Below are 22,954 nucleotides of genomic sequence, written 5' to 3'. Positions count from 1 at the left end.
ACCACCAACATGGCATCGACCAGAGACCCCTTGGCCCATGACTGTGAAGGACTTTGTTGGGCCATCTCGGGATTGGCTCCACGGTGTAGTAATAAGGTCTACCAGGGGGTCAGCCAGAGGGGACACCCAGGAGGTAGACGGGCCTGCCTCAAATGCCTCCAGGAAGACGGATTTGTCTGCGGAATGTTTTTGGGCAGACCACCCCCCTCTAATACACAACATCTCCATGATGTCTCCGAAAGCCACCCTTCCTGTAGACACTAAATCCAATTTATAGTGCGAGATAAAGGTATGAGAGGATGCCCAAGTAGCCGCAGAACAAATGTCATCCAAGGGAATTCTTGTCCAGAATGCAGCTGATGTAGCCATAGAACGGGTAGAGTGAGCGCGAACCCCAGTAGGTTCTGGCAGGCCAGATAGTTTATATATGAACAAAATGCAATTCGAAATCCATCTGGCCAGAGTTACCTTCGACACAGGCTTATCCAAGAAGGGTTTAGCAAAAGAGACAAATAGCTGATCAGACTTGCGGAAGGCCGCTTTTCTGTGTAAATAAAACCATAACTGCCTATGAACATCTAACAAATGAAGCTTGTACTCCCCTTTGTTTTGATAATTAGGGAAGAAAACTGGGAGATTAATGGAATGATTGATGTTCGCCTCAGAGGACACTTTAGGTAAGAAAGACGGGTTAGTCCTGACAGAGACCCTGTCCTTATGAAAAATCAGATACGGGGCTCTAATACAGAGAGCTTGAAGCTCCGACACTCTTTTAGCTGAGGTAATGGCTACCAAAAAGGCAGTTTTCCAGAACAAGAATTTCAAATCAACAGAGGCTGCAGGTTCAAAAGGAGGTCCAGTTAGGGCTTGAACGACCAAGGTTAGATCCCAAGGAGGGACGGGGTTCCTAACAGGGGGTCTCAAGAGAAACGTACCTTTCAGAAAGGCCTTACAAATCTTGGTGGAAGTGAGGGGACTGAGATTATCTCCAATGTGAAAATGCGAGATGGCAGCCATTTGAACCTTTACAGTAGAGGAACTGGCCCCTTGCTGAAAAATATGCGATCGGCAAGTCCAACGGATGGTGAAGGATGGACCACTGAACCTGTAATGTTCACTGGAAAATCCTCATGTGCAAGCGGGCTAAGGGCGTGAGGTTGATTGCTGCTGCCATGGACCCTAGAGCTCTCAGGACTAACTCCGCTGACAGGGCAGGTGACTGGAGAAGGGCTAAAACATGTAAAGTCAAACTGCGAAGTCTGTTTGGTGTCAAGAAGGCCTTGGTCTGAAGCATGTCTGTCCTGGCCCCTATGAACTCCAAGACTTGAACTGGTTGGAGGGATGACTTCAAGTTTATGGTGATCCCCAAATGGGATGCTAGATGTAGGAAACAATCCCTGGCTAAGCAGAGTAGATGCCTGGTGAGGGCGGTCAGGAGCCAGTCATCTAGGTAAGGAAAACCCATATTCCCTGAAGCCTCAGGTGGGTTGCTACAACTGCCATGACCTTGGTGATCACCCTGGGGGCTGTGGTGAGACCGAACTGGTAATGACTGGCCCCTAGCCGGAAGAGGAGAAACCTCCTGGAACGCCTGTCCATGGGAATGTGATAGTACGCATCCTTGATGTCTATGGAGCACATCCAGTACTTCTCCTGCAGCAGGGGCAGAATGGATTGAAGCGTGACCATCCAGAATTTTTCCTTGGCAATGAAAAGGTTCATTGTTGAAAGGTCGAGGATCGGCCTTAAGTCCCCCGTCTTCTTTTGCACCAAAAAGAACCTGGAGTAATTGCCTAATCCTGATTTTCCTGGGAGGATGTGCTGGATGGCTCTTTTTTCTAGCAGCTTTTTTACCTCTAAAGCTGCAGTCTCCCTCTGACTGGGTGGTACATCGGGGAGGCGCCTCGACTGAGGAGGCAGATTTAGGAAAGGGATAGAGTAACCCCTGGATATTATTCGAAGCGCCCAGCGATCTGATGTTATGGACTCCCATGGGGCCAAGTGTTCCAAAAACGCCCCCGACTGCCTCCAGAGAGGAGCAGTCGGGCAACTCCTCAGGGCTGCTGTGTGGGTCGATCAGAAAAGGGTTCCCGTGACCCAAAAGTTTTCGGTTCCCCTCTGCCTTTGGGCCGGTGTCCACCTTGTCCTCCTCTGCCTTTGAAGGATGAAGGGTCTGGAGCGTAATGAGACTGCTGAGACTTCCGGAGTAACATCTTCTTTTGTCCTCTCTGGTTCCTGGAAAAGGACCTTTGAGGAGCCAAGAAGTGGACTCCGACGGCAGACAGCGTCTTCCCATCTTTCTCGCTCTGAACCAATGTGTCGCGGATGGTCTTCCCAAACAGTGTAGAGCCAGGCGTGACACCTTAAGGCGATGCCAGACCCGCTAGCTCTAGCAGCTCCTTCCATGGCATGGGAAAGTAGTCGCATAGATGTGTTCGAAACAGATTTGAGAGTGGCCATGCGAGTTGAGAAGGTCCGTTTGTCCTTGGTCGACATGGACTCAGGGGGAGTCTCAGCATATTCTTTCATCAGATCCCGCTGAAGTCTAATTACATGGGCCAAGTAATTCAACGCCCTTATAGAAAAAGTGGCTGAAGCAAACATCCGCTTCCCAATATGATCCATAGTCCGAGACTCCTTATCAGGGGGATGGATCGAGGAACTATCTTGAGCGAGTTCCCTCTTGGTGGCTGCCGCCACCACCATGGCATCTACCGGGGAACCCTTACTTCAAGCCACCCTATCCATGGGGGGGACTGAGAATCCTGTCTGGCCTCCTGGGGATCGGCTCTACAGTGTCCGTTTCCTTCCACGCCCTGGTAGTGATGAGATCAACCAGGGCGTCAGCTGGAGGGGACACCCAAGAGGTAGAAGGGCCTGCGAACGCCTCCAGAAACACTGACCCATCCGAAGAAGGCTTTTGGGCTGACCACCCCGCTTTCAAGCAAAGCATTTCCATAATGTCTCCAAAGGAGATGTGATCGGGGGGTGACCTGGGGGAACCTTCCCCTTCTTCCAAATCAATGTCCTCCGTGAGGGACTCAGGGGAGTCCAAGTGCCTCCCCTTACACTTACATTTGTGAGGGACCTCCTCGGTGGGACTGCCCGAGGAGGGCTCACTAACAGGGCCGTGTTCTCCCAGTGGAACAGGCTGGGGCATCAACGCAGGTTGTCCCTGTGACTGGATGATGGAAGACAAGCCCAGCTGCAAGGGAGTGGGGGCTGGACCCGAAGAAAGAGTAGGGGGTCTCGAACCTTTCGAGTGAACCCTCTCCACCATGTCGAAAGCAGAGGGTGAACCAATCTCTCCGGGATCCATGGTTAACAACCTCGGATTCGGCACGGGGATCAGCGTCGGAGCTGAAGCGCTCGGACCCGAGAGGGAAGTGTGCTCCAACCGAAACAGAGCTGAAGACACACTGGCCTGCCTGGATCCGATGCATGGCTCATGGCTCCGACAGCTCGGATCCGAAAGGGGATCTGAAAAACTCAAGGGCATTGCCAGCGTCGAGGTAACTATAACCACTGGCACCGGCACTGCCCGGGACTCCTCGGATCCGATGGCTCAAACCCAATAATGGATCAGAGAAGGAGCTATCGAGTGGGGGGGGGGGAGGCAGCAGCACTCCCATCTGCATCTGGGTTTGGAGGAAACGACGCATCATCCGGTCTATGTCAGCATCGGAGAGACTGTGGGTCGACCTAGAAGAGGCCGCCGAAGCTGGCCGGGAGGGCTGCCGCAATGACCTCGAAGATGGTCGGGCCTCCTCCTCCAGCTCCGGTGAGAAGCGTGGAGAACGGAGCCGAGGGGAGGAAGGCCCGGAAATCTTCTGAGGTGAGGAGAGAAGCTTGGCAGGTGGGGCCGAGGGGGCAGAGTCGGCCCATCGCTTGTAGCTCCTATGCCTTTCTTTCTCCCTCTCTCCTTCTCTCTTTCTCTCTCTCTCCTCTCCTTTTCCTTCCTAGAGTCCCTCTCTCCCTGAGAAGAAATGGGAGGTTGAGTCCCAGCCAGGGGAGAGGGAACAACAGGCTGAACAGCTGCAGCCGCGGCTGAAGCCACTGAGGGACAGGAGGAGGAAGCCGACTCCGAGGGTAGAAGACTCGCTGGTTAAAAGCTGCACAAATTTGGCAGCCCGAAGACAAGTGTGATACTCAGGAAGAGGGGATGCACTGAGTGTGGCCAATCCACTGAGGAAAGCTTATGACCACACTCAGTGCACTTAGAAAAAATGACCTTAGAGGCCTCGGCCATTATCCCAAAAGAAAACACACATGCATCTCACACAATCACCTAAGGGGAAAAAAAAGGGGGGGGGGGAGTACTAGGCTTTAAACTAACAGGAATGGTAAAGGGGTTTAAACTAAGGAGTTAACTGTTCACACATACACAAAAAAACTAGTAAGATTTTAGAAAACTTTCCTACTCACAGATCGCCTAAAGCTAGGAGCTCGAGAAATCCGTGCTTGACAAATCCACAGCAAACGAGATCTGGGGATTGGAAGGAGGTGGCAGGGCATTATGGGTAAGGGGGAGGAGCTTGGAGCTCGGATCTCTAGCTTGGAAAGCTGCCGGCTCAGATCCAGGTCGGGTCCGATACCCACAGGTTGATGATCAAATAAAGTTTCCTACTTCAGATTTGTTGTTATGCAGTAAGTTAAAAAAACGGCAATGTATTACATAAGTTATAATAAAGTCATTTCTGCTGCGTGCTGCAGTGAGGATTCAATAGGTATATGGAAACATTATTAATTACTGAATGGGACCAAGCATTCTGCTGTAATGATAGACTGCACAGAACTTCAAGCAGGGCCACATTCTCCACATAACAGCCAGCTGAAAATAATACTATTAATAATTACTGTGGGGGGCAGGGCATCATACTGCATTACTGAGTCCCCAGGATGGAGAAGCAACCTAAGCTCTGGAAGCTCTCAGCAGGGGTAGGACTATGTAGTGGTCTACTAATTTTATTTCCTCACAGAGAGGGTGCAGGACTAAGCAGTGCAGTAGTACACCCGAGTGAAGATTTCATAAAATCACAGGGTGGTGAAAGAGGAGAAATAGGGTGCAGGACTACTCTCATATTCGTCTCCCTTTTCTATCTGGCAACTGGAGAATGGAGTTGATCCCAGCCTTTAGGTAAGAAAGACGGGTTAGTCCTGACAGAGACCCTGTCCTTATGAAAAATCAGATACGGGCTCTAATACAGAGAGCTTGAAGCCCGACACTTTTTAGCTGAGGTAATGGCTACCAAAAGGCAGTTTTCCAGAACAAGAATTTCAAATCAACAGAGGCTGCAGGTTCAAAAGGAGGTCCAGTTAGGGCTTGAACGACCAAGGTTAGATCCCAAGGAGGGACGGGGTTCCTAACAGGGGGTCTCAAGAGAAACGTACCTTTCAGAAAGGCCTTACAAATCTTGGTGGAAGTGAGGGGACTGAGATTATCTCCAATGTGAAAATGCGAGATGGCAGCCATTTGAACCTTTACAGTAGAGGAACTGGCCCCTTGCTGAAAAATATGCGATAGAAAATCAAGCACTGCTGGGATGGGAGCAGTGAAAGGGTCCAATTTCCTATGAGATGCCCAAATAGAAAACTGCTTCCATTTACTATTGTAAACCTTTCTGGTAGACGGCTTATGTGCCGCCACCAGGATAGATCTAACTGCAGACGAGATACTGGGAGTCCTAGCAACTAATGGAACTGGATCAACCACGCTGAAAGCTTGAGATTGACCAGGTTCGGGGGTTTCAATCCCGAAGGATGAGATATTAGATCCGGGATGGGATCCATGATCCAGAGAGGAGCTATAAGATGAGACCGCAGGCATGGGAACCAGGTTTGACGAGGCCAGAATGGGGCTACAAGGATAATCTTGCTCCCCAATCGATGAGCTTTCTGTAAGAATTTTGTTATCAATGGAAGAGGAGGATAAGCATACAGAAGACCGTGTGACCAAGCATGAACTAGAGCTGCCTTGGGCTTTTCCAGAGGGGAATTAGAGCGAAAAACTCGCTGCACTTCACGTTGGAAGGCGACGCGAAGAGATCGCAGCAAGGCTGACCCACTTGCGGAAGATCCGTTTCGCTACTAAGGTATTCAGAGACCACTCGTAAGGTGAGAGGACAGTTCGACTCAGTTTGTCTGCTAGGATGTTGGACCGACCTGGAATGTGCGTTGCTAGCAGAAAATGGTTGGTGGATATTGCCCAATCCCAAACTCTCATGGCCTCTCGACAAAGATGGTAAGACCTGGTCCCCTCCTGTTTGTTGATGTACCAGACCACTGACATGTTGTCTGACTGAATCGCAATTGTCCCTGGAGGGAGAAAGGCATAAAGGGCTTGTAACGCTAGAAGCACCGCTCTCATCTCCAGAACACTGATATGCAGAATGGTCTCTGTCTGAGTCCACGTACCTTGAACAGTTCTGCCCTCGTAATGCCCCACCCACCCAAGGCGAGAAGTGTCCGTGGTCACCGTAGCTTGGGGTTGCTGCATAACAAACGGTTGCCCTTCCCGAAGCTCTCGGGAGTGGAGCCACCACAAGAGAGAATTTTTGCACACTCTGCTGAGAGGAATCGGCAAGTCCAATGGATGGTGAAGGATGGACCACTGAACCTGTAATGTTCACTGGAAAATCCTCATGTGCAAGCGGGCTAAGGGCGTGAGGTTGATTGCTGCTGCCATGGACCCTAGAGCTCTCAGGACTAACTCCGCTGACAGGGCAGGTGACTGGAGAAGGGCTAAAACATGTAAAGTCAAACTGCGAAATCTGTTTGGTGTCAAGAAGGCCTTGGTCTGAAGCATGTCTGTCCTGGCCCCTATGAACTCCAAGACTTGAACTGGTTGGAGGGATGACTTCAAGTTTATGGTGATCCCCAAATGGGATGCTAGATGTAGGAAATAATCCCTGGCTAAGCAGAGTAGATGCCTGGTGGGGGCGGTCAGGAGCCAGTCGTCTAGGTAAGGAAAACCCGTATTCCCTGAAGCCTCAGATGGGCTGCTACAACTGCCATGACCTTGGTGAACACCCTGGGGGCTGTGGTGAGACCGAACTGGTAATGACTGGCCCCTAGCCGGAAGAGGAGAAACCTCCTGGAACGCCTGTCCATGGGAATGTGATAGTACGCATCCTTGATGTCTATGGAGCACATCCAGTACTTCTCCTGCAGCAGGGGCAGAATGGATTGAAGCGTGACCATCCAGAATTTTTCCTTGGCAATGAAAAGGTTCATTGTTGAAAGGTCGAGGATCGGCCTTAAGTCCCCCGTCTTCTTTTGCACCAAAAAGAACCTGGAGTAATTGCCTAATCCTGATTTTCCTGGGAGGATGTGCTGGATGGCTCTTTTTTCTAGCAGCTTTTTTACCTCTAAAGCTGCAGTCTCCCTCTGACTGGGTGGTACATCGGGGAGGCGCCTCGACTGACGAGGCAGATTTAGGAAAGGGATAGAGTAACCCCTGGATATTATTCGAAGCGCCCAGCGATCTGATGTTATGGACTCCCATTGGGTCAAGTGTTTCGAAAAACGCCCCCGACTGCCTCCAGAGAGGAGCAGTCGGGCAACTCCTCAGGGCTGCTGTGTGGGTCGATCAGAAAAGGGTTCCCGTGACCCAAACGTTTTCGGTTCCCCTCTGCCTTTGGGCCGGTGTCCACCTTGTCCTCCTCTGCCTTTGAAGGACGAAGGGTCTGGAGCGTAATGAGACTGCTGAGACTTCCGGAGTCACATCTTCTTTTGCCCTCTCTGGTTCCTGGAAAAGGACCTTTGAGGAGCCAAGAAGTGGACTCCGACGGCAGACAGCGTCTTCCCATCTTTCTCGCTCTGAACCAATGTGTTGCGGATGGTCTTCCCAAACAGAGTAGAGCCAGGCGTGACGCCTTAAGGCGATACCAGACCCACTAGCTCTAGCAGCTCCTTCCATGGCATGGGAAAGTAGTCGCATAGATGTGTTCGAAACAGATTTGAGAGTGGCCATGCGATGAGAAGGTCCGTTTGTCCTCGGTCGACATGGACTCAGGGGGAGACTCAGCATATTCTTTCATCAGATCCCGCTGAAGTCTAATTACATGGGCCAAGTAATTCAACGCCCTTATAGAAAAGGTGGCTGAAGCAAACATCCGCTTCCCAATATGATCCATAGTCCGAGACTCCTTATCAGGGGGATGGATCGAGGAACTATCTTGAGCGAGTTCCCTCTTGGTGGCTGCCGCCACCACCATGGCATCTACCGGGGAACCCTTACTCCAAGCCACCCTATCCATGAGGGGGACTGAGAATCCTGTCTGGCCTCCTGGGGATCGGCTCTACAGTGTCCGGTTCCTTCCACGCCCTGGTAGTGATGAGATCAACCAGGGGGTCAGCCGGAGGGGACACCCAAGAGGTAGAAGGGCCTGCGAACACCTCCAGAAACACTGACTCATCTGAAGAAGGCTTTTGGGCTGACCACCCCGCTTTCAAGCAAAGCATTTCCATAATGTCTCCAAAGAAGATGTCATCGGGGGGTGACCTGGGGGAACCTTCCCCTTCTTCCCAATCAATGTCCTCCGTGAGGGACTCAAGGGAGTCCAAGTGCCTTCCCTTACACTTACATTTGTGAGGGACCTCCTCGGTGGGACTGCCCGAGGAGGGCTCACTAACAGGGCCGTGTTCTCCCAGTGGAACGGGCTGGGGCATCAACGCAGGTTGTCCCTGTGACTGGATGATGGAAGACAAGCCCAGCTGCAAGGGAGTGGGGGCTGGACCCGAAGAAAGAGTAGGGGGTCTTGAACCTTTCGAGTGAACCCTCTCCACCATGTCGAAAGCAGAGGGTGAACCAATCTCTCTGGGATCCATGGTTAACAACCTCGGATCCGGCACGGGGATCAGCGTCGGAGCTGAAGCGCTCGGACCCGAGAGGGAAGTGTGCTCCAACCGAAATAGAGCTGAAGACACACTGGCCCGCCTGGATCCGATGCATGGCTCATGGCTCCGACAGCTCGGATCCGAAAGGGGATCTGAAAAACTCAAGGGCATTGCCAGCGTCGAGGTAACTATAACCACTGGCACCGACACCCCGGCTCCGGGACTCCTCGGATCCGATGGCTCCGAAACCCAATAATGGATCAGAGAAGGAGCTATCGAGTGGGGGGGGGGGAGGCAGCAGCACTCCCATCTGCATCTGGGTTTGGAGGAAACGACGCATCATCCGGTCTATGTCAGCATCGGAGAGACTGTGGGTCGACCTAGAAGAGGCCGCCGAAGCTGGCCGGGAGGGCTGCTGCAATGACCTCGAAGATGGTCGGGCCTCCTCCTCCGGCTCCGGTGAGAAGTGTGGAGAACGGAGCTGAGGGGAGGAAGGCCCGGAAATCTTCTGAGGTGAGGAGAGAAGCTTGGCAGGTGGGGCCGAGGGGGCAGAGTCGGGCCATCGCCAGCTCCTATGCCTTTCTCCCTCTCTCCTTCTCTCTTTCTCTCTCTCTCTCCTCTCCTTTTCCTTCCTAGAGTCCCTCTCTCCCTGAGAAGAAATGGGAGGTTGAGTCCCAGCCAGGGGAGAGGGAACAACAGGCTGAACAGCTGCAGCCGCGGCTGAAGCCACTGAGGGACAGGAGGAGGAAGCCGACTCCGAGGGTAGAAGACCCGCCCGGGGGTTAAAAGCTGCACAAATTTGGCAGCCCGAAGACAAGTGTGATACCCGCAGGAAGAGGATGCACTGAGTGTGGTCAATCCACTGAGGAAAGCTTATGACCACACTCAGTGCACTTAGAAAAAATGACCTTAGAGGCCTCGGCCATTATCCCAAAAGAAAACACACATGCATCTCACACAATCACCTAAGGAAAAAAAAAAGGGGGGGAGTACTAGGCTTTAAACTAACAGGAATGGTAAAGGGGTTTAAACTAAGGAGTTAACTGTTCACACACACAAAAAAACTAGTAAGATTTTAGAAAACTTTCCTACTCACAGATCGCCTAAAGCTAGGAGCTCGAGAAATCCGTGCTTGACAAATCCACAGCAAACGAGATCTGGGGATTGGAAGGAGGTGGCAGAGCATTATGGGTAAGGGGGAGGAGCTTGGAGCTCGGATCTCTAGCTTGGAAAGCTGCCGGCTCAGAACCAGGTCGGGTCCGATACCCACAGGTTGATGATCAAATAAAGTTTCCTACTTCAGATTTGTTGTTATGCAGTAAGTTAAAAAAACGGCAATGTATTACATAAGTTATAAAGTCATTTCTGCTGCGTGCTGCAGTGAGGATTCAATAGGTATATGGAAACATTATTAATTACTGAATGGGACCAAGCATTCTGCTGTAATGATAGACTGCACAGAACTTCAAGCAGGGCCACATTCTCCACATAACAGCCAGCTGAAAATAATACTATTAATAATTACTGTGGGGGGTAGGGCATCATACTGCATTACTGAGTCCCCAGGATGGAGAAGCAACCTAAGCTCTGGAAGCTCTCACCAGGGGTAGGACTATGTAGTGGTCTACTAATTTTATTTCCTCACAGAGAGGGTGCAGGACTAAGCAGTGCAGAAGTACACCCTAGTGAAGATTTCATAAAATCACAGGGTGGTGCAGGCGCAGGAGAAATAGGGTGTGTAAGTGTGTGAAATGGGGTGTTTAAGTGTGTGTTACTGATCTTTCATACGATGGGATAAAATTTTTAGCACAGGAAAGTTCGCCTGACAAAGCACTTACCAACTTTTTACCACTGGCTGAAGTGATGGTCATGTGCACTACCTGCCTCTTCGGGTGAAAAAATTGAACAATCATTGACAATGGGGCATGTGCATCACAGCCACAGGTCATAAGGATTGAGGCAAAAAATAGCCATTTCATAAATGCAGTAAGGAACTCCACACAGAGTATCACTGTAGTATGATGGACACTTTTTAAATTGGTAAAATCCTCTGCTATACTCCATGCTCAGAACTACCACAGGCAAACAATCATCAGCCCATCATAACATATCCTTATCCTACGTACACACAGCCAAATAGCTGTGGGCAACAATGTACTACATGCATTTAATGTAAACTGATGCAGTACTGTAAATCAGTAAAATTACTGGCAATATTTAAAAAGAATTAAAGGCTTCTAGACCTTTGGGCTAAAAACAAATGTAGTGTAAAAATGAAAGGGATCAAACCTTATAACAGCTTCTCTCCATGGAATAGAAAAGGTAAGGGATGAAAATAAATACTTGATTTGTATTTGTGATAGCTAACAAATATTAATACAATTAAAGTTAAAAATATTTAGCTTATTGGTGTAATGGCTATATGTTCTTTTGCAGGGAAGGTGATCAGGGTTTGATTAGCAGACCTATTATCAGAACAGCTGGTGAGAGAAGAGAAAAAAGAGTGGATGAACACTAACTCTCCCTCTTTTGTTTAAGGGGAGGGAGATCACCGCTGAAAGATAGTCACCTGCTGAACACCACAGGACAGCCCAGATCATCAAAGAAGGCAGTACACATCAGCAATGGCACAACAGCAAGTATAGCTATGCATGAAAGCATGCACACAACCCTTGTCATGCATTGATATAGAACTAAAAAGTCTCAGTGTGTTGCTTGAAAGACAGACATGATGTTCTCTTCCACCCTCTGTGGCTTCTTAATAAAAGGATCAATAATAAAATAAATATCATCTGGAGACAGGAGACACTCCCAGATAGGGAAATGTGGAATGTTAAGGGCATATTTTGGGGGAAAGAGGTGACAGAACCAGCTTAAAGACAGTAGGGCATCTACAGGTCTCCCCAAAAATATTGAGGTTAGCTAGTTCTACAAATCTCTTTCACAGAAAGGTCTATATTAAATCAAGTGACTAATTTTCTGACTTTTAAACTATGCCTTCCCTATTTCCATGTGTATGTATGAGTTGGCATACTGGATCTGGGCAGCAGATATGACAAAAGCAGATTTAATGATATTAGTAAGGAAGTAAAGATGAAACGGACTTCCTGTCTGTTTGGGGGCTCTGTAGGTTGTATAATAACGTATGTGTCTCTCACAGAGCAAAAGGATTTGATGCAGCAGTCCAACAGTGCTTACATGAGGAGCAATTTCAATACCGATATTATAATAATGAGTTTTGGATGGTGGAAGCAGCTGTTTCCTTTATGTCTGATATGGCACTTTAACTGGAAATTGAAAAACGTAACATATTCAGACTCCTTGTATAGTTTCACTAAAAACACTTTCAATAACTGATTTCATGGTTTGATTTCAGTTGAATTTCTTCATTTTCTCTGTCCACCGCTCCATCGAAGGCCATCATTTAGCACAAATGCTTCATTTTCCTTTGTTGCTAACAGAAAATAACCACAAGGCATACATGCTACTAAGAAAAACTGAAATCACAACAAAATATGGTGTGTAACATTTAGAAAGAATACAGTTTTATGGGTAGAGAAAAATCACATCAAGATTTCATATGAAGGGATAAGAGTTCTAGTACAGCACAGTTCACCTGACAAAGCATGAAGGCCATTACTCAAACGTTTTATCTGCGGCCAAAGTGCACTTGAAATAAGGGGACAAAGGATATTGACATAAAGAAACAGGAGTAGTAAGTTAGCCTATACAGAAATAAAGAGAATGGGTAATATGCAAAAAAACAGGGTATTGACTCCAGGCAAAGTAAAGGGCAAAAGCATGTTTTAACCATCAAGTTATTTTTGCTTTCAGACAGCGAAGCAATGGTTGACAATCTTTTTAATTAATGTTTCATACAAAGCAGAGCATATTTCAGACCAATCTTCCATTCTCTGTGGCATTACATGATAGTCTGTACATGACACTGGGTATGCCAAGACACAAAAGCAGAACAGTGCAAAGTCATGACTAAAAGGCAAAAAACGTTGATTTTACCCAGCTGAATGCAATGCCAATTAAAGCAAAAGCAATAAGGCAATATTACAGAGTATAAAAATCAGCAGAACTGACAAGTCTTAATCAGATCCACACAGGCCATGTATTAGGCAAACAGAGCCTTTCTTACAAATTATTTTTTTATAAAAATGCAAACCTTGTTAAGAAATTGCTAAAAAGAAAACAGGCATTATTTTTTATTGATGCCCACTAAAGAGATAGCTTGAAAATGATTAAACAGCTCTGATTTCTGTATAATATCAAAACAAATCCCTGTTGCTTCAAATTCCCTTTTTTGCATATGTCCTGGTTGTAACCAGAATCTTACTGTTTATAAAGTGAAGTTCTGAGAGTATCAGTACAGTTAGCATAATCAAAAATATTGTAAATTTATAAATCATACAATTTTTAGTCTTTTAAAGTATATTTACATTCCGTTCCCTGCTTTCATTGATTATGCAGATGTTGAAACAGTGCTGTATCTGCATCTACATGTGCAAAACCTGAGAAAGTCAATGAAAAAAATAACTTTTCTAATCTTATGCGATTAATGCCATTTGTCATTTTGGCTACTTCAAATAATATTAACATGAAAGACGACTGGAATTCAGAAAAGATAAAGTTCAGTGAATGTGCTCTTAAGGATGTTTCAGTGAAGAAGTCCAGGTGACTGATAAAATTATGGAATGGCTAAGTAGAGCTGTTCTTATTAAACAATTTATTCAGAATGCTTTGCTGATGATATGACACTTCCCTCCTTAGAACATAAGCCTACTAAACAATGCCAACCAGTCCGGTGAATGTTTAACTGTGGTGCCAAGAACTAATTTGGCTGAAAAATCCAGCCTGGTTTGTACTCTTTGATAATCTTTGACAATATAACAAGTGTCAGTAAACATAATCAGAGCTAAGGAAATAAAAATAAAAATGTTTAATAAATGTGATTAAAAAGTGTCTGTATAAAAATCCAGATGGAATGATGGTTCAAGGCCATGAAGTAAATTTCTTTCACTGATTTTTAGAGTCACAATGTTGCATCCTCAAAAACTGAGTCAGGACCTTTGTCCGCACTGTTTTCATTATCTTCAGAGTCTGAACCTAGAAAAGACAAAAGGATGAGGTAAAGCATATATTTTTGCCTCATGGGTGCATAGTATATAGGCACAAAACCAAAAATAATAAGAAGTTATGTACCTACCACAACGTTCCATGTTAGTTGTCTTCTTCTCGCCTTCTTTCTTGCTGGATGGGTTTGGAGCCGATCCTCGGCTCCGACTCGGCCTTCTACTAAAGCTAGAGAGCTATTTACTGGCTCGAGGCTTCTCCATATCCCACAATGCTAGGGGACAGATACCCAGATCTCGTTTGGCAGAGCTAACACCATGGAGACACCTGTCCCCACTACAAGGTTTACCTACAGTGCTAAAAACAGAGGAGGACGTACCCTAGAAAAAAGTCAACCAGAGGAAGAAGGCCTCCAAGGGGATTCTTCTCGGTCTGTCCAAGCTAGGGGGATGGAGGGTGGGATGCAAGAAAGAAGGCGAGAAGAAGACAACTAACATAGACGTTATGGTAGGTACATAACTTCTTAATGTTAAGTTGTCTATCTCGCCTTCATTTTTGCTGGATGGGACAGCGTCCCTAGCACCTTAGCCCTGGGTGGCTCATCGTAACAGACTCTTGAGCACAGTGGAACCAACGTCAGCTCGACTCCTGGAGGCCATATCCAACTTGTAATGTGAAATGAAAGTATGAGGAGTGGCCCATGTGGCTGCAGCACAAATAGATTTCATTGGAAGTCTTGCCTGAAAAGCTACCGACGTAGCTAATGCTCTGGTGGAATGAGCTTTTGGTTCTGTAGGGAGTTCTTTATGCCACAGTTGGTAAATCAAAGTAATAATAGAGGCCAACCACCTGGATAAGGTTACTTTAGAAACTGGCAGGCCCTGCTTGCCCTCAGCATAGGACAGGAAGAGTTGGTCCGATTTTCTTGTTTGCTTAGTCCTATCCAAATAAAAACGTAATTGCCTGTGAACGTCCAAATAGTGCAACTTTTGTTCAGCTCTGTTCGAATAGTCAGGAAAAAAGACAGGAAGATCAATAGTCTGATTCAGATTTGCCTCGGAAGGTATTTTGGGTAAAAAGGAAGGATTAGTCCTGAGTGAAACTCTATCTTTGTGAAAAACAAGATAAGGAGGACGAATACAGAGGGCTTGAAGTTCCGACACTCTTCTAGCTGAGGTGATGGCTACTAAGAACAGAGTCTTCCAGGAGAGTAATTTTAAGGAACAGGAAGCCGCAGGTTCAAAGGGAGGGAGACTCAAAGAAGTTAATACCAGGTTCAAATCCCACAGAGGCGGGGGATCTTTAACCGGGGGCCTAAGTAAAATAGTCCCTTTAAGAAAGGCTTTACAAAGTTTGTGGGACATGATGCTGGTCTCTGACAGGCCAGCGTGGAAATTAGCGATAGCAGCCAACTGGACTCTAATGGTGGCAGATGAGGAACCTGCTTGAAAAAGTTCTGCCAAAAAATCTAGAACGTTATGGACAGGGGCTGTAAAGGGGTCTGTATTTCTAGTTTCTGCCCAGAAAGAGAAACGTTTCCACTTACTAGCATAAGTCTTTCTGGTAGTAGATTTGTGCGAAGAAATGATGATTTCACGCACTGGCTGAGAAATATGTGGAAGCCTGGCTAAGGTTGGAAGTGGAGCAACCAAGCTGTGAGGTTGAGAGACTGAAGGGATTGGTGCAGCCCACCCAACTGATGGACCAAGAGGTCTGGCACTGGGTCCAGATTCCAAGGCTGCCCCAGTAGGTGACGATGCAGGAATGGGAACCAAATTTGCCGAGGCCAGTAAGGGGCAATGAGGATCATCCTGGATCTCAATGCGGTCGCTTTCAGAATTAGTTTCGGAATTAAGGGAAAAGGTGGGAATGCATACAGAAGACTCCGGGGCCAATCGTGAACTACAGCATCTCTGGGGGAGTGGCCTGGGAGGGGGAAGAGAGTGAAGTAGTCGTCGCACTTGCTGTTGAGAGGGGTTGCGAAAAGGTCGCAGCAAGGTTGACCCCATCTGCGGAAAATTTTGTCCACTGCTGACTGATTGAGAGACCACTGGTGAGGCATGAGAATAGCTCTGCTAAGCCTGTCCGCTATGACGTTGGACTTCCCGGGGATGTGCGTTGCTATCAGAAACCGTTGAGAGGAGATCGCCCACTGCCAGAGTCTGAGTGCTTCTCAACATAAGGGATAGGACCTGGTTCCACCCTGCTTGTTGATGTACCACACTACAGACATATTGTCCGTCTGAATTGCAATAGTCCCGGTGGGTAGAGAGTCCTAAAGAGCTTGCAACGCTAAAGGTACTGCTCTCATCTCCAAGACATTTATGTGCAGGTGGTACTCTAGAGGTTGCCAGGTGCCCTGGACAGTCCTGCCCTGAAAATGCCCCCCCCCCCACCTGATCAGGGAGGCATCCGTTGTCACCGTGGCAACAGGAGGAGGAAGAACAAACGGTCTGCCTTGAAGTACTTGAGAGGAGACCATCCACCAAGAAAGGTGGTCTTTGCATGATTGGGTGATTACTATGTTGTGAGACACTGGAAGCTGCTGAAACGACCATTGGGTAAAAAGCATCCATTGAAGGATCAGCATGTGAAAACGAGCCAGGGGAAGTAATGTGATTGCTGCTGCCATGAGACCCAAGGTTTTCAGTACAAATCTGGCCTGAATTCTCTTGCACTGTAGTAAGGTCTGGACATGTCAGCGAATGTCTGATACTCTTTCTAAGGGAAGTTTTGCCAACAGCTCTTTTGTATTTAATCTTGCGCCTATAAAGGTTAGAGATTGACAAGGCAACAATGCAGACTTTTCGAAGTTTATAGAGATACCTAGCTCGGAGCAAGTTTGGATGGTATAATCCCTGGCTCGCAGTAGTTGATGCCTGGTGGAAGCAGTTAGGAGCCAGTCGTCCAGATATGGAAACACCCAGAATCCTCGCCGTCTCAGGTGAGCCATAACCACTGCCATGCATTTGGTGAACACTCTGGGGGCTGTGGTGAGACCAAAGGGCAGGGCTCTGAATTGATAGTGACTGGCTCCCAGCCAGAAGTGGAGAAAACTTCTGGAGCACCTGTCCATTTTGATATGGTAGTACCCATCCTGAAGGTCTATGGAGCACATCCAATTGTCCTGACCCAAAAAGGGTAGAATGGCCATCCGGAACTTCGTTCTTTGAACAGATTTGTTTAACCTGCTGAGATCCAAAATGGGTCTCCAGTCCCCTGTCTTTTTTGGTACCAAAAAGAACTTGGAGTAAATCCTGGATCCTTGCTGGCCTGCTGGGACTGGCTGGATGGCCCTTTTTTTTAGCAGTTTTGAAATTTCTAGTATTGCTTGTTCCCTTAGACTGGGTGGAACATCTGGAAGGGACCGGTTTGTTTGTATAGGGGTGTGGACAAAGGGGATTTTGTAACCCTCGGATATGATAGACCGTACCCATTTGTCTTGTGTGAGGAGTTGCCAGGCTTCTGGGTACAGTGACAATCTTCCCCCGACTGCCTCCGAAGGTGGAAAGTCAGGCAGCCCCTCAGGGGTGCTGAAAGGGTTTGTCAGAGAAAGATTCTCTGCTACCCTGATTTTGCAGACCCCCTCTGCCCCTCGGGCGGCGTCTCTTATTGTTCCCTCCTCTGCCCCTGGAGGGAAACTCGCCACGTGTGTCAGGCATGACTCCATGGGGTTTCCGAAACCACATTTTTCCACTCTTCTGATGTTTAGGGTATGGTCTAGAGGGAGTAGAAAAACGGACTCCCACGGCAGAGAGAGTCTTGCCTTCCTGCTCACACCTCGTAAGGGTATCCTTCACCTGTGGTCCAAACAAAGCTGAACCATCGAAGGGGGTATTGGTGAAGGACACCTTAAAGGGGTCAGCAAAGTTACATAACCGCATCCAGGCATGTCTTCTCAAAGCCACGCCTGTACCTGCGGCCCTACTCGCCCCATCGGCTGCATATGAAATGAGCCGCATGGAGGAGTTGACTATAGAGTTAAGGGTTGCCAGCTGGGAGTTAATCTTTTCCTGAGACCCCGCAGCTGATGGATCCTGAAGGGTATCACCCAGTTCCTTGAGAAGATCCCTTTGAAGGCGGGTGAAATGACACAGATAATTCAGTGACCACATGGAAAAGGTCGCTGAAGAAAACATCCGCTTCCCGTACCTGTCCATTGTCCTAGATTCTTTATTAGGTGGATGGACAGGCACCGAAGGGTCAGCCAACTCCTTCTTAGTGGCTGCTGCCACCACCATGGCATCAACAGGGACACCCTTTGTCAGAAACTGTTTGTCAGATGGGGCTGTAATGAATTTAGTGGGCCTGCGGGGAGTTGGTTCCACTGTGTCCGGGGCTGTCCATGCCTTCCGAGCCACCACTTCCATGAGCGGGTCAAAGGCGGAGACACCCAGGAGATGGAAGGGCGAGAACCAAATGCGTCCAGGTACACCGACTCGTCTTCGGAAGGGTTAAGGGCAGTCCAGTTCCCCCTCTGCCAAAGGATCTCAAGGATGTCTGAAAAGGAGACATCCTCAGAGGGGGACCTTGGGGACCCTTCCGAATCCTCCAAGTCGGTGTCAGACGTGACTGACTCGGGGGAGTCAACATGTTTCCTCTTACATTTTTTCTTCCTAGGGGGCTCCTCTGAATGATCAGGGGAGGACTCGGAAGAGGAAGATACACCCAATGGGGTGACCTGGAGCGTCTGTTCTCCACGCTTGGGGTCAGGAGGGTGGACAGAGACCGATGCAGGCACCATGGGGGGAGGGGCCAATCGCGGAGCCGACACAGGAGTCAGCACGCTCCTCATGACCTCAAAGGTGCCCCTGTCAGGCAGAGAAGAGGGTCCACGCTCCGAAGAGATGTGAACCCCTCCCGGCACCGAGAGGGACGGCTCCGAGGCCGATGTCGGGACAGAGCTCACCTGCGCCGAGGCCCCAAGAGGGAGAACGGGATTGGACAAGGGTCCGATGCCACTTGCCCCATCGAAGCCGACGAGGGAGTCTCGGCGCTCAGATCCCTCCAAGGACAGAACCAATAAAGAGATCGGAGCCGACGAGGGAGCCAAAAGGTGTGGTATCGGCTCCAACGTTCCAACGATTCGAGCCCCAACGAGCTCCGGCTCTGAACACAGTGGAAGAGTTGGAGGAGGAACTGTTGAAGACACGGGGATAGCCACAGTCTGTTGAGAAGGGCTGGTCAAACTTTTGGCCAGTGCCTGCGACTTTAGGAGCCTACTGACCACCCTCTCCAAGTCATGATCAGATAGCCTGGAGGACCGAGAGGAGTGGGACCTATGGCTCTACTCCGATTGAAGCAATGGAGATCCCGGAGCAGAACGAACGGACTCTAAAGAGGGGGACTTCAAATGTTTTCGGCTCAGAGGAGGCTCAGACACCAAGGTCGGAGCCGACTGAAGTCTCGAAGTGTCGGTTCCAGCCGGAACCGATGAGGAGGCAGGAGCTCCGCTTGGCGACGGCTCCGAACAGGGAGCCGACGGTTTGGCGGGCTTTAAGGATTTACCCGACGGAGGCTTAGTCGGGGATCCTTCTGGCTTAAGTAAGCCCTTCAAAATGAGCTTGTTCCTACGCTCCCAGGACTCTCGGACTGAAGGCTTGGCAGACCGAACAAGAGTCCTGCAGGTGTAGGGGGCCCAAACAATAAACACAAGAAGTGTGACAGTCTGTCAGAGACATCTTCTGACAGCACGAGTCACACTTCTTGAAACCTGAGACTTTGGTATCTTTAGACATATTAAAAAAGGGATACCAAAGGAAACATGTAACTAGTGCTTAAAACAAGGCACACACACAAGCACTAGGTAAAACTAACAGTAATAATAATAACTATAACAATAATAACTATAACCACACAACTATTACTAACAAATTATATATATATATATATATATATATATATATATATATATATATATATATATATATATATACAAAATACAAGAACAACTATAAGAGTAAGTAAAAGTAGCTAATAAGGACTCTAACACTACCCTAAAGGGTGGGGGGGGGGGGGAAGAAACTCTGTAACAACAACAAAAAAAGGAGTTTCTAAGTGGGATCTTAAGGGGTACATAATCTAATTAAACTAAGAGGGAAGATTATCAAAATATAAGAGAATATTAACAGTAAAATTACAAGAAAAGATTTATACGACCTGGGGCCGGTAAAATCGCAACCTCGTAGCTGAAGCGGCAAACGAGATCTGGGTATCTGTTGCCTAGCATTGTGGGATATGGGGAAGCCTTGAGCCGGTAAATAGCTCTCAAGTTTTAGTAGAAGGCCGAATCGGAGCCGAGGATCGGCTCCGAACCCATCCAGCAAGAATGAAGGCGAGATGGACAACTTAACATTCATTATTTACACAGTATTTTTCAAGCAGTCTATGCTCTAAAGAATTTTACAAGCAATAGTAAACAGGCATATTGTGGCAACTGTTTTGCACATTAAGGAATAATAAATGGGGTTGGGCATTTGAAGCTCTGCAGACAGAGCATAATGTGCTACTGTTAACCCATTGCTAGTCTGGGAAACTTTAATGCATACAATATTATGAAGTATGGTGTTGTCCACCATTGACAAAGCTGTATCTTGTTATTACACTATTACAGTTCTGATTTGCTTCCAGACCCTTATACAGCAGGAACTATCAATTACAGTTTACAAGACCAAACTAAGGTGTTATATATGGGCACATGTACAAAGGAGTGATTGTCAGTGCATAAACTATTTTTGCAAACAAGTCTTATAAACTTACTGTCATCCTCATCTGCTACTGGGTGCCGATCATTTCTTGACAGCTATGAAAGAGAGAAATTGAGAGAGACATTTCACATTAGTATTTGTAGTAATAAATTACAGAATTAACAGCTCAGCAAATAACAAAATACTTCTGTTGTACAAGTTACCATACAAGCAATCATATTCCAAACATAAAAGTTATTAAACTGATTATGTGTAGGAATGCAAGCTTGTTCTATTCTGATGGTAACCCATACTTCTCACGCTTTTTATTTACTATTTGTTGGGCCAATACAAGCCACAGTATTAGATATGGCAGAAAAGCTGTTTTTAGGGAAGGGAAGAAATCGGTGACTAGACAGACCAATGTTCCATTTTCTGGGCAGCACCAATGAAAGCAGATAAGAACCAGAATAAACTGGCCAAAAACTGCTTGCACAATTCACAGCAGGGGTCACCTCAATGAAAAAAGATGTGTCTGAATGCTTGACACATTTTTCACAACTTGATGAATGCTACTTACAATGTAATTGTTTATTTGACTCAAGTTGACTACGGACACTATTCCTAAACTATGTGTGCCACACAGCAGGACTCCCTCTACAATTCATGAAAATGCTCATACAGTGGGGTAAGACACTGGATACAATTTCACCCCACTGTGTAAGTATAGTACTCCATACATGGAGTATAAATGCAAATGACAATATGATAACATACAATTCACAAATACCAACCAAATATGGGTCTGTTACAAGGTAGTACTGTACTTGAACGAAACTTATAAATACCATTGGGGTACTGCTTGTTACTGCACTGACCTCACTCCTGATATGCTGCTCAGCTACAAAAGCTAAGCATCATATCAGCACTGCATTAAGAAAAAAAGAAAGAAAGAAAGACAATCTTCCTTTGCACAGTAGAAATAAATTTACCTGAACTGAAGAAATCTGCTTCTACAACCACACCAATTCCCAACTCCAGTAGTGGCACTGTGGTGCTCCTCATTGCATGGGGTCTCCACATCATCATAATATGCAAATATGCCCTTGTCTGCAGTCATGGCAATGGGGGGGGGGGGATAAATTGCTCCCTGCCATGACTGAGGACCTGGAAGCTGCCTTTGTGTGCTGCACTGCCAACTGCAGTGTACATAATGCGCAGTCCCTTAAAAGGAAATAAATACTGCTTGTCCACAGTCCTGATGTTAGGGGGATTCACTTTTATGAATCACGCTACTGTTAGGAACACGTATGAGCAATATCATACAGAATCTCTTTTAATATTGTGCACAATGTATATCAATAACAAAGACAATGTCTTTAGTAACAAATTGTTATGTTGGTACACTTGAACATTATAATGGCCTATCCATAAAGGCACAACAGGTGTTCATGTTTGTGCACATGCAAGGTAAAATGTACTATAACATGTTGATTCAGTTGCAGTCAGTGTTTTCATTTGAAACACTGTGGAACAGCAGTAGGGAAAGTTGCATGTCATAGGCTCTGCAACACAGTGGATATACTGCAAGTGGTACAAATAAGAGAAAGGACCTGAATACAATTGTACAGTGACAAGTTTCAGAAACAAAAGTATAGTCTGTATTAAAAGGCTCTGAAATTGGAGTATCCAGTAGGTGAAGTCTGGATGTCACACATCAAAAGGACCAAAGAAATCTAAGCACTAAAACTGTGATTAAAAGACATGAAAGAACTGTGATATTAGTTTGCACAGCAAAAGGCACAGTAACTACTTTCCATTACACTTGTCACAAGTAAGTGCACAAATTGAGTAGTCTCTCCAGTCCTGCTGGTTTTGCCATAAAAAGTATACTCACCTACGAGATACAGTACACAGACTGACTAACTTTAGCTCACATTAGCCCTACTAAAATGGAAGTTATATTAAAGATACTTCAAACCAAGACAAAAACTCACAAATAGTAAACGCTCTGCACTCCCCTCACAGTCCAAATGGTAAAACAGCAAAAAACAGGTAACAGAGCGAAACACAGCTGGTAAGTTTTAAAACACATCCAAGGGCAGCAAATTCCATCCAGTGCAAGTCTTTTATTGAAACAAACAGATAAATCCGGTAAACGCTTTCACCCAACAGGGCTTCATCATACCATAAGGCATCACTGATAACAACTCCTTATACAGTAAAAAAGGCGCCAAAAACCTGAATTCAAACATTTTCTTAAAGTGAAAAGATCATAGTCTTAATATCAGTATTTATGTATTTGTATAATAAAATATGCATATTTTTATATATTTTTAAATATTTTC

The 22,954-nt window shown here is 46.9% G+C and overlaps 1 protein-coding gene across 2 annotated transcripts in view; it reads right to left on the bottom strand.

Annotated features, from left to right (window-relative positions):
- Positions 1 to 12,682: 12,682 nt before the first annotated feature.
- MARCHF10 (membrane associated ring-CH-type finger 10) overlaps positions 12,683 to 22,954 on the bottom strand; it is a 564,123-nt gene continuing 553,851 nt past the window's right edge. For both annotated transcript variants that reach the window (XM_044055213.1, XM_044055214.1), the window contains exons 10-11: positions 20,680 to 20,722; positions 12,683 to 13,953 (exon numbers count right to left, since the gene is read on the bottom strand). In XM_044055213.1, coding sequence (XP_043911148.1) covers positions 13,880 to 13,953; positions 20,680 to 20,722 — 117 coding nt within the window. In that variant the 3' untranslated portion in view covers positions 12,683 to 13,879. The remainder of the gene's footprint in view (positions 13,954 to 20,679; positions 20,723 to 22,954) is intronic.

This window comes from Protopterus annectens, chromosome 13.part0, assembly GCF_019279795.1.
Source record: "Protopterus annectens isolate FY-2018-M chromosome 13.part0, PAN1.0, whole genome shotgun sequence".
In the NCBI taxonomy this organism is placed as follows: Eukaryota; Metazoa; Chordata; order Ceratodontiformes; family Protopteridae; genus Protopterus; species Protopterus annectens.
The sequence above is the reverse complement of the archived record's forward strand: the minus strand, read 5'-3'. Positions and strand labels throughout refer to the sequence as shown.